Raw genomic sequence first — 15,387 nt, 5'->3', positions numbered from 1 at the left:
TTATTAATTTAATAAATTAATAATTGTATTACATTTAATAATTTATTAAGTTTATTAAAACTATTAAGTTTATCAAATTATTAAGTTTGATAAACTTTATAATTTAAAAAACTTAATAAACTTAATAGTTTAGTAAAATGAATAAACTTAATATTTTTTTCCAATTTTATTAAACTTAATAATTTCTTCCAATTTTAATAAACTTCATAAAAACAGTAATTATTAATTGATTTTAATAAAATTAATTGATTTGATTTTAATGATTTAGGGTTAAATTTTAATAAATTACAAATTGACCCCAATAACTTTTATTAAAATCAATTAAATCCGATTGTGATGTTCTTACCATATAATCATTAATTTCGTATATGTGACATGTATTAACATAAACTCCGTGTAGTTGTTGACACATTTTCATATATCGGATGGTTTCCACCGTATTATAGTAAACTTCGTGCGGATAGAAACTTTTTTCCTATTTAAAACTCTGTAACAGCTCTTTGATCCAATCACAACCCGAAGATCCAATGGACAATAACAACCAGCAACCGCCACCACCTACCTCCGCCGCCGTAATCCCTCCTCCTGGATCCACACCAGTATCCCCTTCCAGAGGAGCCTCCTCATACCACGAACTCCTCCAGCAACAGCTCCAAATGTTCTGGAACTACCAACGAACCGAGATCGAACAAGTAAACGATTTCAAAAACCACCAGCTCCCCCTCGCGCGGATCAAAAAGATCATGAAAGCCGACGAAGACGTCCGCATGATCTCCGCGGAGGCGCCGATCCTCTTCGCCAAGGCCTGCGAGATTTTCATCCTCGAGCTCACCATCCGATCGTGGCTCCACGCCGAGGAGAACAAGCGCCGGACGCTTCAGGAGAACGACATCGCCGCCGCGATCACTCGGACGGATATATTCGATTTCCTCGTTGATATCGTTCCTAGGGAGGAGGAGGAGGAGGAAGAGGCGGCGGCTCCCGCTCCTTATTATTACCCGCCGATGGGTCAGCCTGCTGGAACGATGATTGGAAGGCCGGTGGTGGATCATGGTGGTGTTTATGCTCAGCCTCAGTCTCAGGTGTGGCAGAGCGTTTGGCAGAGTTCAGGGGGCGGTGAGGATGTGTCTTATGGAAGCGGAGGAAGTAGCGGCGGCCATGGAAATATCGATAACCAAGGGTTAGTACATTGATTAGTGTGCTTGAATTGAAGAAATGTTAATGAGATGTTCATAAGCTAATCACATTACATCAAACATTCAGATTACTAATGTTAAAGTCTCTTCATTGCCTAGCTCTTAATTATTGTATCCTCTCTCTCTATTGACTTTCTTGTTCTCAAGTTTCAGCTTATTAAACTCTTGTAAACCATGTTGTGCAGTTGAGAGAGCTTGGAAAGATTTTAGATGCTGCCTTGTCTTAAAAGACCAGAAGTTGAGATTGATCTTCAACCCTGCCTTGGATTTTGCATGTGTCTGATTCTTATGCTAGTTTGTGATTTAAATGGCTTACTCGAAAGAAGAGAGACAACAGAAAGGCACTTCTAAGTTACTGCAGCAAAAACTGCAGACTTGCTTAACTACATAATCTAAATGTGCAGATTCTAATTTATGTTTTTTTTTTTTTCTTCTACTCTTGCTTCTTGGTAATGAATTTACATATGAATGAGGAATATACAGTTTGTTGGTTTCTTTCAAAGAACTAAGATGAGAAGTTTTTGCAGCTTGTATTGATCACTATTCACTAGGTTTTATATATTTAAGCTTGTAGATCACTCGCTATAATGGACTGGGTTTTTTTAGACTTTGGTGTAACATCGTGTGCTCATCAACTTCTTACGTTTTAACCGGTTTACTTCCGTCTGGTTCGCTTCTATTTCATGGTTTTGTTTGGTAGTGAATAGGTGGAGTTCGAAGTTACATTTTATAGTTTTAGGGGTAAGAATATGATTTTGGCATAACTTTATGCCAATTATGATAATTTTTGGAGGCAAACGGGAATTGCTATCACAAGGCCCATCTATAACAAATAACAATATCAAGAGGCTCAACAAGGGCCCATATTTACCTTATTACACAATCGGTTGGTGCCTGCTTGTATTTTGGTGCCTCTTTGCAATTTTCATCGTCGATCTCTTCTCGTTTCTCTCTAATCTCTCGCTGCGTGTAGTAGCCTTGGCTAGAGGGTTTATCACTGGGTTTCCGATGGAGGCGTCATCTTCTCGGTCATCGGAATCTTCAGAAGAAACTGCTTCCAAGTTCCTTTCCGACCTTCCATCTCGCGGTTTCTTGTCTTCTACCGTCGTCCCCTCCAACCCGGTAACGTTACTATCTAATTAACTCGCAAGTCGCCGCCTTTTCTTCTGTAGACAGTGATTGGCTTTCATATGCTTCAATTTAGTTCATTTTCATTACGAATCTGTAGATTTGTATGACATGAGTCTTTATCTGATAATGGATTTAGATTTGTTTGTATGGGTTATGTAACTTGTTTTAATTTCCTTTTCTAAGTGAATCATGCATATATGCTTCAGTGTGTAATCGAACTGTGTGTGTAACATCCCGACTTGTGATACGTGAAAATGCTTAAGAGAATTGATTTGGCTGCCTATATCACCAAAGTTGACTTACCTTTACCGTCACACATTCGTTTAGAACTCCAGAATTAAGTGTGTTTGGGCTGGAGTAGTGAAAGCATGGGTGACCTATCGGGAAGTGATTCGCGATACCGTGCGAGTGATTTGGCGAATTGATTTGGCGAATCACTTCCCGATACCGTGCGAGTGAGGCCAAAGCACGGGGAAAGGTCGGGTGGTGATTGCAGGGTCAGTAAACAATGATTTCGAACCTTGGAAATTAACGGACCGACCGTCAGAAAGGATGGGCCCACGGGCCGAGAGAGCGGACGTGGGTGGCCCATTAGCTGTGGGCGATCGGGGTGTTATAGTGTGATTCAAGCATATATTTATATATATGTATATATATATATATTCAATGTAACTGGAAATATTCAAGCAAGAACATTAATTTTCTCAAGGTTCAGTCTTCAATCGTAGATTTTTTGCTAATTTTCTTTTGGATATGATTATAGGGAAGCTTGCGTGTCTACGTATGTGAGCATGACACATCTCCCCCTGGTATTCCTTATCTTTTTAATCTCCCATTTTAGTTTTTGTTTGATGAGTTTGATCTTAGGAAGTTTCTTGCAGCAATCTCTATTTATCTTTTTTTTGTTTGATGATTTTGATTCTAAAAAATGCTAACTTGATTTTGGTCATACATACATCCAGAAGGACAGCTTATCAAGACAAACCAGCAAAACATACTAATCAGATCTCTCTTGCTGAAGAAGCAAAAAGGAGAATCTAGTTCTAAAGGAACTCCTGAAGATGGTCCTAAAAAGAGGTATCCACTACTTACCTTCCCTCGCTTCACTTATCTTACTCAAAGTCCTTGAACTTCTACTATTTTTTAGTTCGCTCCTATTGGCTACAGTAGTGGTTTGTTCATCTTTTACTTTCTTTGTTTATCACAGGGCTGCTAATAAGGCTCTGGACGAGAGGAGCTCAGCTAAAAGACCTGCTACTGTATCTAGACAAGGTTTGTTGCTATCTGACTTCATTCTCAAGAATTCACTGGTCACTTGACTTTTTTTCTTAACAAAAGTTTATTTTTTATGCACAGAAGGATCAAGCAGTCGTTCAGGAGAAAATGACTTGCAGTCATTGACTGTGGAGAAGCTCCGTGCCCTTCTCAAGGAGAAAGGCCTTCCAACAAAAGGAAGAAAGGCAAGTTCAATACATATGTAGCTTCTGGTTTGTTTATCTTTTCTTGTGTGTTCTCTGAGCGATTAATGAATTCGACTTGTCTCTCGCAGGATGAGCTCATTGCACGTCTGAAGAGTGCCAACTGAAGATTGAAAGACGCTAAGATGAATGTATGTATCTTTAGAGGTTTCGAATATTCGAAAAAAGTAATGGCAAGTATGGTTGTTCTTGATGGATACAGATCCTTTTGATCTCTTCTGGTGTACTGGTTATCGAGATGATAAATTATGAATCTGGTTTTGGTTTTGAGATCTTTCATCAAAGAATTAGTGACCTTGTAACATGTAAGCTCATCGAGTTTAACACTAGTTTCATCGTTTGACCTGCAAACCAGAGTAAACCAGACCGTGGCGGTATAAACCAGATGTATAATTGAGCTACTTTGGGTTAATGTGTGGCCTTTTGGGCTACTAACGCATGATACAATGATTAAATGTTTAAAAATCATAACATGACAAAATATAAAATATGGTTGTAACAAAAAGGCTCTTAATTTAAAGATATTTTAAATCTTTAATAGTTTAGAAACTGTATAATTTTGTTTAGGCTCCATGAATAACCAACCATTTAATTGGGTCTTGCAGAGTTTTAATGAAGTTGCTTTACCTTACCTTGCATGGTCGCTTTTTACTTCAAGTTGTCTTTGTTTTCCAATTTGGTCAATTAACTCTTTATATGTTTTAAAATTATGTTTTTCAAATTATATGAAACTAGGATAAGATCCGCGCCTTGCGCGGGATTAAGTTATTATTTTTATTATATTTTGGAGAATGAAACAATAGTTTGGCTTCATTTGGATTACGGGTGTTCAACCCGGATATCGGGTTAGTTTCGGTTCGGTTCGGTTTTTTTCGGTATTTGGTTAGTAAAATATAACTACTATTTTAAATCAATATTTACTTTGACTTTAGTCTTTCACATACTTTTGAAAGATTTCAACTGGACGACTAAATTGATCAGCCAATCTTGTTGCTTTAAATCATTAGTGTTTATATATATATATTATTTAGTTTGAATATTTATTAAATAAAAATTCATATGCGTTATATTTTATGATCATTTGTAACTTATTATAACAAAAAAAATAATCTATTGATCACAAAATTTTCAGAGTGGGAATATTCAAATTTCTAATAATATATAGACATTTTGAAAAATTCAAATATAACATATAAGAAAAAATATAAATGTTTTTATTATATATTTAATGTGATTTTTTAATATCTTTCAATAATATAAAATTAAAAAAAAAGAACTAAGACACAAAAATTGTTATCAAATATTTATTATTCATAATAATTCATTTTCATATATACGTTAATCATATTAGGTAATTTCGTAGCTTCTAATTAAGGAAAGTGCAAAAAAAATTTTGGTAGATTATTTATCAATTAGATAGTTAGTTTAATAAAAAATATAATGTAAGTCAAGATGGACCAACCTATTTTTCTAAGAATAGTATATTTTATATAGTCATTTATTAAATGAGAATCTATAATCATACAGTTCTATGATCATTCATATCATTTTATAACTGAATATTTAAATAATCGATAACAAAAATTTCAATGTGAAATCTTTAATAAGTTTATAATTTATAAATGTTTTTGAAAATTCATTGAAAGTTTTAATATTAAAATATTTATGTAATCTTATGGTATATAGTATAATCTATATATATATATATAAATATATATGTTTTATTATTAAATGATATTTTTTACCCATATGGTTTTAAAATAATGTGTATCTTCTTATAATATTAAATAAAAGTTCATATTAATACAATTTTATGATCATTTGTAACTTATTATGACAAAAAAAATAATCTATTGATCACAAAATTTTCAGAGTGGGGATATTCAAATTTCTAATAATTTATAGACGTTTTAAAAATTCATAATATAACATATAAGAAAAATTATAAATGTTTTTATTATATATTTAATGTGATTTTTAAATATATTTTAATAATATAAAATTAAAAAAAGAACTAAGATACAAAAATTGTTATCAAATATTTATTATTCATTATAATTAATTTTCACATATACGTTAATCATATTAGGTAATTTCGTAGCTTTTATTTAAGGAAAGTGCAAAATATTTTTTGGTACGTTATTTATCAATTCGATAGTTAGTTTAATAAAAAGTGTAATATAAGTTAAGATGAACCAACCTATTTTTCTAGGAATAGTATATTTTGTATAGTTATTTATTAAATAAGAATTTATAATCATACAGTTCTATGATCGTTCATATCGTTTTATAACAAAATATTTAAATCATCGATAACAAAATTTTCAATCTGAAATCTTTAATAAATTTATAATTTATAAATGTTCTTGAAAATTCATTGAAAGTTTTAATATTAAAATATTTATGTAATCTTATGGTATATAGTGTTTAATATATATATATATATATATATATATATTTATTTTATTATTAAATGATATTTTTTACTCATATGGTTTTAAAATCATGTGTATCTTCTTATAATAAAAATGTTAAACCAATTGATCATTAATTTTTAACATAATAATTTTAATAGTTTTAGTCATTTATTGTCGTTTTTAAAAATTCAAAATATAACATATACGAAAAAATCTAAATTTTATTTTTATAGCTAATTTGATTGTTTAATTTATTTTAATAATATAAAATTAAACAAAAAATGATGGAGGAGATATACATTGTTATCAAATCTTTTTTATTAAACTCATTAATTGTCATATATATATTAGTCATTTATGGTAATTCCGTATGTTTTATTTAAGGAAAGAAAATATCATATCATATCATTATATCATATAGTTTGACCAACTTATGTATCTAACAACATATAAAAATCGAATGTGGACCTACTTATTTTTCAATTGAATGTAATTGACTACCTAATTGAGTGCCACCTATGCATTGGGGCCTCTTTTAATTAATACAAAATTGAGGTTACATCTTTTCAAATGTTCCTCAATTAATATATAAGGGATATATTATTTTGTTAACAAAATAAAGGATTTAGACATTTAAGCTTTAGTATTTACTGCTTGGGGGTTTGATATTTAAATTCAAGAAGTTAGGTTTTAAACAATTTTATTAGTTTATAAAAGCATGATTTATTTTGTCCATTTTGATTTAAGTTTTCATTACTTTACTCTTTATGGTTTATTCATCTTTTGATTAGAATAAGGTGATGATTGTTTGTTTGGTTTCTAGATTTTAGATTTTGGTTTTTGGTTTTTAGTTTTTGGTTTTTGGATTTTAGATTTTGGTTTTTGGTTTTTGATTTTGCAGTAGATTTTAGTTTTTGAAAAACATGAATGGTAATTTTAGATTTTGGTTTTTAGTTTTTGGATTTTGCTAATAAAATAATAAAATAAAAATATTATCAATAGTAAAATATTTACTATGGAAATAATAAAATATAATATCATTACCAAAATATAAATAAGCATATTTGAAAAAATAGCAAATAACACAAAATTTAATTCTATGTTTAAACATAAGTTATATATACTTTATTTTATAATTAAAATAATAATTTTAAATCATATTTTTATTTTTTAACTATCTTTTTAAAACATAAGTAAAATAATAGATAAAAAATAACGTAGTCCAAAAGCTAAGAAAATAGAGATTTTGGTTTTTGTGTAGAACTAGGTAGTTATTTGAAAAACTAGTTTCCTAACTTTTTAGAGAATCATTTTTAACAAAATCTTGATTGGCAATTAAAGTGGTTTTTCAAAAACAAAAGCCAAAAACCATTTTAGAAATTACAAACGATCAACCTCTAAATGTTGTTTTCATCATCATAAACAAAAAAAAGTTAAGTAGAAACAAAAATTCGTGTGATTCAAAACCACGAGCCTCTTTGGACGGTGATAATGACACAATGAACTTGTGAGATCGGAGAATGAAGAGAAAGCACTTTAGTTTATTTTTAAAAGTGGTCATGATTCTTCTTTGGTATGTGTCGTTCATAAAGACAAATAATTGTCTGTCGAATCAATGCAAGAAGAGTGATCTGGACAATTTCTAATGAGTAGAGACTTGTCGTAATGAACCCAATCCTCTAAACGGCGCCCTTTTCTAGCCACAATCTGAGTGGCTGACATCAATCTTCCTTATTTTGCATATGAATTAATTATCAATTAGTTATAATTTTTAGGTTTTCATATTATACAACGATACAAATAATTTTCATCCATGCACTAGTAACTATTATTGTATACTGCACAAAACTCTATATTCTCATGCCATATACGTAAATAATAGTGTGTAAAAATCTTCCATTATGGTTTGTACTAACTAACAATATGTTCTGTATAGTATTTATTTCATAAACCTAATTTTTATTATTCGACAGCAATTAATAGCTTTAGTGAAACGGCTAAACTTATATTTAAAAAGCTGGAACATTTTATTGACTATATATATATGCATCTTACATTTCATGTTTTCTTGAAATATTAAGAAAATATGTCGTCTATGAAAGATCTAAAAAACTGCTCATGATTTTGAGAAACACGAGCTTGAAAAGAAGGGTCAGTGGAACTAGTTCCGACTTTTTCTCGATGAGATAAACTCAATTTTCAAACCACGAGAACCACGTGCACATAGAGTAATAAGTTAGATAGCTACTGTATATTTATCACGGAAGTGTATATTTATTCTTTTTCTTCATTCAGTTGAATATCTTGCAGTTATATGTGTAAAATTTCAGCTGAGTAATTCATCAACGTCCTCATTCTTATCCCACACATACATGTTTATATTCGCGGATTCTTGAACAGTCGATTGAACCAGCACTTGTCGGTGTAGGTATAACTGTAAACCCAAACTTAAATACTTGTTTAAAGAGATAATTCTAGTATGGTTAATACTTAATTAATACATATGTCATTAGCTAATAATTACGATGCTTAGAATATTTTTTTTTAAATGGAAAACCTAAAGTTTTATTCTTCAATTCTGAATTATAATTTCGCCTAGAAAAGAGAATCTCTTATCATAAAAATAAACTATTTTAGTTTGGTCTCTGATGGTAGTATATGTACTAAGCAATTGTTCATTGCATATATCATAATTATATACTCTTTTCGTTTCATTTAATCGTTGATGTACCTTAAAAAAATTGTTTTAAAATAAGTGTTTTTTTATAAATTCAGTGTAAAATTTATTGGTTTAATATTTTACTATATTTTCTAAATGTTAAAATATGGTTACGTGTATTGATAACGTTATTTTTATTTAGTAATTATACAAAGTAAATATTTTTTTAATTTGCGTGTATAAATCGCAATCAAATAAAACGTAGGGAATGCTTAATATTCCCTTGATTTTAACAAATCTCCAGGATCCCCTAAGAATCAAAGTTCATTATTTGACAAAACAGATGGATCATTCATTTATCTCATCACTGTGCTGGACTTAACTAATGATTATAATACTAGTAGTTTTCTATTATTTAAATTAGGTTATCGAGATTCAAAAAGAATATCTATAGTACTAATCCAGTTTGGACAATTGATTTTATTTATGTAACCTACAACCTTACCACCTAAATTAAATATTATTTTCACATCATAAATTAGAAACTAATTTGAGACTGGAGAGACCACGGAAATCGTTTGACAGAAAATGACGACTAAATTCATTATAACATATTTAATCATTATTTTATTAATTATAAAACAAAATAAAGTCTTAAAGAAAAACAAATCAACTGTTTTGCTTTGTCTTTTTTTTTTGACGTCACAACTGTTTTGCTTTGTCAAAGTCTGACTCTGAGCCGTGTCTATATTTCTTATAGATGTGTATATTTAATTTCGGCTGGAGATTTGGCAACCAGGCAGTGCGGGAAGTACTGGCCTGTCCTTGTCCACATCTATCATTTATATCATTTTAGGTCAATGAGATTGTATTGTTTTTTTTTTGAACTTTGTGAGATTGTATTGTTGCGTCGACATATATTAATATATGTTTTTTTGTTTTGAGAAAAAACATATATAATATATGTTACAGTATTTTATTATCAGTTCGATACTTATTACTTTAAATTGATTCGTTGCAGCTATTCAAGCAGATACGACTTTTGATCAAGTTAAGCTATTTTTTTCAATGCATAGATTAAATTTCGGCTGGAGATTTGGCAACCAGGCAATGCGAGAAGTACCGGCCTGTCCTTGTCTACGTCTATATCTCATTTATGTCATTTAGGTCAATGAGATTATATTGTTGCGTCGACATATATTATTAGTTTCAGTATTTAATTATTAGTTCGATACTTATTACTTTATGTTTATTCGTTGCAGCTTACAACTTTTGATCTGTTTAAGCTTTTTCAGTGCATAGATTAATGTGGTTGTTAAATAGTAGCAAATTAATAAATATAGTAGCAAAACTATATATAAACCTATAAGAGCTTAGACTAGTAGTAAATTAACCTATAAGAGCTTAGACTATAAACCTATTATTAAATAGTAGCAAATTAATATATATAGCTAAAAATAAAAATAAATAATAAAAGAATAATGCGAAGACTGGCCAAAGGAAACGATAAGTTAAAGAAATGAAATATTCATTTTTTATTAGGTCGTTCGCTGGAATGATATGGTCGGAGCCACAACTTGTGTTCTGTATAGATTATTGTCTCCTCCTATATACTGCATAGATAGTTCCTATAAATAACAGGAACACACACACATCAAAACACATAAAATTCAAACTACCAAAGAAGAAACAAAGAACTCCAAAAATGGAAATTCTCATTGCATCTTTCTTCCTATTTCTAATATTAGGAATTATCCTAATCTTCTCATTTTCAACAAAAGCCCTAAAGAAACAACAAACCAAATCCTCCTACAAGCCGACTTCGTATCTACTCATTGGCTCTATCCTCTCCTTTAACAAAAACCGCCACCGTCTCCTCCAATGGTACACCGATCTCCTCCGTCTCTCTCCCTCTCAAACCATCACCGTCGACTTTCTCTTCAACCGCCGCACCATCGTCACGGGTAACCCCGAAAACGTCGAGCACATTCTCAAAACAAACTTTTCTAACTTCACTAAAGGCAAACCTTTCACCGACCTCCTCGGAGACCTACTCGGCGGTGGAATATTCAACTCGGACGGCGAGTTATGGAGCTCGCAGCGTAAACTCGCTAGCCACGAGTTTACAATGCGTTCACTTAGAGAGTTTACTTTCGAGATCCTCCGTGAAGAAGTCGAAAACCGCCTCGTCCCGGTTCTTTCCTCCGCCGCGGACTACGACGGAGGAAGGACGGTTGATCTCCAGGAGATTCTAAAACGTTTTGCTTTCGATGTGGTTTGTAAAGTTTCTTTGGGTTGGGATCCGGATTGTTTGGACTTAACCCGACCCGTTCCAGCTTTGGTCGAAGCTTTTGATGTAGCGGCGGCGATTAGTGCTCGCCGCGCGACGGAGTCGGTCCACGCCGTGTGGAAGTTAAAGCGTTTGTTGAACGTAGGGAGCGAAAGGAGGCTCAGAGAAGCGATCAAGACCGTACACATGTCCGTCTCTGAGATCATACGTGCCAAGAAGAAGAGTCTTGATATTAGTGGTGACGTTTCAGGCAAGCAAGACCTCTTGTCTAGGTTTCTCGCCGCCGGACACGACGAGGAAGCCGTGAGAGACTCCGTGATCAGCTTTATCATGGCGGGAAGGGATACAACGTCTGCGGCGATGACGTGGCTGTTCTGGTTGTTGAGTGAAAACGGTGACGTGGAGGACAAGATTCTCGAAGAAGTGAGGAACAAGGGATCTTTAGGGTTAGGGTTCGAGGATTTGAAAGATATGAGTTACACGAAAGCTTGTCTATGCGAAGCAATGAGGCTTTACCCACCAGTGGCGTGGGACTCAAAGCATGCAGCAAACGACGACGTTTTACCAGACGGGACACGTGTTAGAAAAGGCGACAAAGTTACTTATTTCCCTTACGGTATGGGAAGGATGGAGAAAGTGTGGGGTCAAGACTGGGAGGAGTTTAAACCGAACCGATGGTTTGAGGAAGAACCAAGTACTAAACCGGTTTTGAAAAGTGTGAGCGTGTTTAAGTTTCCCGTTTTCCAAGCTGGACCAAGAGTTTGTATTGGGAAAGAAATGGCGTTTACACAGATGAAATACGTGATTGGTTCGGTTTTGAGTCGGTTTGAGGTTGTTCCGGTTAGCAAGAACCGGCCGGTATTTGTTCCTCTTCTAACTGCTCACATGGCTGGTGGGCTGAAGGTGAAGATCAAGAGAAGAGAAGAGAAAAGAACATAATTAGTAATAATCAGATTTAATTAATCAATTATTCATGTCCTTATAGAATATCCAGCGAATATGTAAAATGTGTGGTTTATACGTTAAATTAAACTAGATTTCGACCCGCACATCCGGTGTTTATTTTCACTTTATAAACATATACATCTGTTTTTACATTATTATTGGTATATAGTTTTTATTAATTAATCATATCTTTAAAGTTTATTTTTTTCTGATACAATAATTTTATAGTGTGCATGTTTGTCTATTCAATTAATTGTTTCAAACTATTACATGTAATTGTGACTTATATATTTATCTTATTAGATTTGCTCACTAATATATGCAAAGTTCAACAAATTTGAATATTATTTGTATTTATATTTTTTGAAATAAAATATTACCTATAATTTTTAATTAAAATAATAAGTAATATAAATAAATATTTTATTATTTAGTAATTTTATTTGTATTTATGAACATATTAACATATTCATCTACACTAATATTTGAACATTATTACTATTGAATATTAAACGAAAAACACTGATATATGTTTTTAATATGTTAAATTGAAAAATGTTCATGAAATAATATACATACAAATTCATGGTGAGATGAAACTATTTTCTAGTAACTACTGGTGGACTCCATCAATTTAAGTTTAGTGAAATTTTTAAATCTACGATCAATATAGTTGCGGGCAAATAATATACCTGTAATTTGAGTAGTAACTTTTTGAATTACATTATTTAATATTGGAATAGATTTTTCCTTGATATTATGCTGATTTTTTTCCAATAATGTTACAATAACAGAATTATAGGATTATACCATTTATATGTGAGTTTTGTAACAAACAAAAAATATTGTTGCTGTTAAATGAATATACCCGTATTTGATGTTTTATAATTTTGAATACAGCCAACTTCATCTTCTCCAAATGATGTATGTGTTTCAGTATATAAAAAAAACAAGGATCATATAATACAAAGAGAACAATAACTCAAATAATGCCAACACAAGTGCAACAATAAATTCAAAGAGCATCGTAACTCAAATATCACTCGAGCATGTTTACTAAAAATAAAATGCTGTTAGTAACAGAGTTAGTTTGGTCAAGCATTGTCATAGAAGTTATGGCCATGAGATACGTTTATATGTATATGGTTAAATATAGTACACGATTAAGTATTTAATGAAAACGACAGAGACACATGAAATAAGATTTATGAACTAATGTATACCCTTAGTATCAGAAAATGTATGGTCATTTATAATAAATCTGGTCTATGAGACACATGTCATTGGTTTTTTTGTATAGTAAAGCGAAATCATCACAATTAATAAAATATGAGTTGGTAATGTGAGATTTTAGGTGACATTAATTTGAAGATAAATGATAAAACAATTAATATGATAAATGTAACATCAATTTTTAGTAATAGATTTATTAGGTCTATTTTTTCAAAAAATTACATATGAATTAAGGCTGTGACTTCTGTTTTAATATATAAGATTAGTATAAGTGTGTATCAATGTATGATTCTCAGTTTCACACAGATTGCTTGTGAATAGAAAAATATAGTAGATCAGTATGGTTGTCTTATCGAAGTAGATGCAACATATTAATTAGTTTGATAGACAAATGCGAATAAATATTTAAATAATTTTGAGCAATTATGTCATTGACTCATTGTATATTGGATACTAATCAAGAACTATACTTTGGAATTTAAATTTCAGAATAAATGATATATGGTGAGTGCAAATTTTGCATGTAAATATTACTTTTTGTATAAATCAAATTAATGATTTGTGATTAAATAGTATCATTATCACAAGTTATTTCAACTTTAATTTTCCTAAATTATTATTTTGTGGAATTGTGTGATTGTATTTGAGCTGATTGATTTATATATACTCTGTAAATAAACAAGAATCATCTTTCTTGTAAGCAACACCAACAAACCTTAAGATACTAAACCATTCCCTCCACACATCTATTCTTATATTAGTGTTTGTAAGTTATAATATTTCATAATAAATATTGTTTTATAATCAATGAAATGTGATATTATTTAGCACTTCTTAAAAGTATCAAAAGAGAAGAAAGAGTTTTTATATTTTGCTTGAGAAGATAAGCATGAAAATAGAGAAGAAAGCAGAGTTGTCTTATCTTCTCAAGCAAAATATAAAAACTCTTTCTTCTCTTCTAGAAACCAGTAAGAGCGTTTACAAAGAAGGCTAGCAAAGTTCTTAGTTAATGTCTTTCACCAAACCGCATGAGGAACATACTTTAAGTTACAACGGCCTCAAGAAGCTTCTCATACACCTCTCTATCAGATAAATCATCCACCTGGTTCACAGGAATATACCAAAATGTGTAAATCTTCAATGCAACAACCAATCTTTTATCACCACTGTTAGAGGACCTTGTGCCATTAGTATAAATTAAATCCACTACCTTAGTATCAAGAGCTAAAAAAACCACTAAATTTTTTTATAAATGAATCTATAGAATTGAAGGAAGTGTCAACGTACCACGAGGAGTTTAGATTTGCTATTCCAGCCTCTTTGGAGAGTCATCTGGCTCAACCTCAAACCAAGCACCTGAAAAAGCAAGTAACACAGAGTTCTTGCATTAGTTAAGTACAGTACACGCCTTGGTTTCAAAAAAAAAGAAAAAAAGTTAAGTACACGCCTTCTTCACATAAAAAGCAGGAAGCTTTCGTAAACAGAGAACAAATGTTTAACAAGTGGTAAGTAAAGGAATGTTTTAATACCCTTCCCATGAATTCCAGAAGCTCGGTGTTAGCTTCCCCACGAGCTGCTGGTGCAGCAGTAGTAACACGAACATCATCAGCGTTTACTCCTGCAAAGAGAAAAAAAAATAAGCAAAACAAATTGTATAATCAATCAAAAGCCAGTGAAAAAAGAATAAGCAAAAACAAATTGTATAATCAATCAAACAGCGTCCTTTGTTTTACTTGTGATAGCTGAACGTTGCGCACGGTCTTCCACTTCTATTGCAACCTGAACAAGTCCACCGTCTAGCTGTGAAATGCAGGGAGGTACAGGCGCGTCCTGTAAGCCGCACAACATAACTATTATCTAGTGTTTGATTTGTACAACTGTAAAAAAAAATATCTATTAAGGAACCAAATGTACCTGTGGGTTAGTTTCTGCAGCAACAGCACTAAGTGCTCCATCAACAATGTAAACAAAGGACGCTGTTTCAAGACTCTCCAGCACGGTAACAAACAAAAAGCTCACAACCGATACAGTTCATTCT

The 15,387-nt window shown here is 31.7% G+C and overlaps 3 protein-coding genes across 4 annotated transcripts; all 3 read left to right on the top strand.

Moving 5' to 3' along the window:
* Positions 1 to 458: 458 nt before the first annotated feature.
* LOC106406926 (nuclear transcription factor Y subunit C-4) lies at positions 459 to 1,690 on the top strand. Its single transcript, XM_013847675.3, has 2 exons — positions 459 to 1,180; positions 1,382 to 1,690. Exons 1-2 carry the CDS (start codon positions 528 to 530, stop codon positions 1,383 to 1,385), a joined length of 657 nt encoding a protein of 218 aa, XP_013703129.1. The 5' UTR covers positions 459 to 527; the 3' UTR covers positions 1,386 to 1,690.
* A 373-nt stretch (positions 1,691 to 2,063) lies between these two features.
* Positions 2,064 to 4,079, top strand: LOC106406925. Of its 2 annotated transcripts, none has more exons than XM_013847674.3 (6): positions 2,064 to 2,318; positions 3,091 to 3,136; positions 3,290 to 3,404; positions 3,535 to 3,599; positions 3,687 to 3,787; positions 3,877 to 4,079. In XM_013847674.3, the coding sequence occupies exons 1-6, from the start codon at positions 2,205 to 2,207 to the stop codon at positions 3,910 to 3,912; spliced, it is 477 nt and encodes a 158-aa protein (XP_013703128.1). In that variant the 5' UTR covers positions 2,064 to 2,204; the 3' UTR covers positions 3,913 to 4,079. The 2 variants fall into 2 exon arrangements, with proteins under 2 accessions (XP_013703128.1, XP_013703127.1); XM_013847673.3 differs by having other exon boundaries at positions 3,684 to 3,787.
* Positions 4,080 to 10,465: 6,386 nt separating this feature from the next.
* LOC106409295 (cytochrome P450 94B1-like) lies at positions 10,466 to 12,317 on the top strand. Its single transcript, XM_013849950.3, has one exon. The coding sequence runs from the start codon at positions 10,587 to 10,589 to the stop codon at positions 12,108 to 12,110; it is 1,524 nt and encodes a 507-aa protein (XP_013705404.1). The 5' UTR covers positions 10,466 to 10,586; the 3' UTR covers positions 12,111 to 12,317.
* The last annotated feature ends 3,070 nt before the right edge of the window (positions 12,318 to 15,387 follow it).

This window comes from Brassica napus, chromosome C9 (genome assembly GCF_020379485.1).
Source record: "Brassica napus cultivar Da-Ae chromosome C9, Da-Ae, whole genome shotgun sequence".
Classification (NCBI taxonomy): Eukaryota; Viridiplantae; Streptophyta; class Magnoliopsida; order Brassicales; family Brassicaceae; genus Brassica; species Brassica napus.
The sequence above is the reverse complement of the archived record's forward strand: the minus strand, read 5'-3'. Positions and strand labels throughout refer to the sequence as shown.

What these genes read in the sequence shown, in the direction of transcription:
- LOC106409295 (XM_013849950.3), top strand. Translation starts at nt 10,587, where the DNA reads ATGGAAATTCTCATTGCATCTTTCTTCCTATTTCTAATATTAGGAATT.
- LOC106406926 (XM_013847675.3), top strand. Translation starts at nt 528, where the DNA reads ATGGACAATAACAACCAGCAACCGCCACCACCTACCTCCGCCGCCGTA.
- LOC106406925 (XM_013847673.3), top strand. Translation starts at nt 2,205, where the DNA reads ATGGAGGCGTCATCTTCTCGGTCATCGGAATCTTCAGAAGAAACTGCT. An exon ending in GCATGACACATCTCCCCCTG is followed by an intron (nt 3,137 to 3,289) that starts GTATTCCTTATC and finishes ACATACATCCAG; the next exon opens with AAGGACAGCTTATCAAGACA. An exon ending in TTCCAACAAAAGGAAGAAAG is followed by an intron (nt 3,788 to 3,876) that starts GCAAGTTCAATA and finishes TGTCTCTCGCAG; the next exon opens with GATGAGCTCATTGCACGTCT.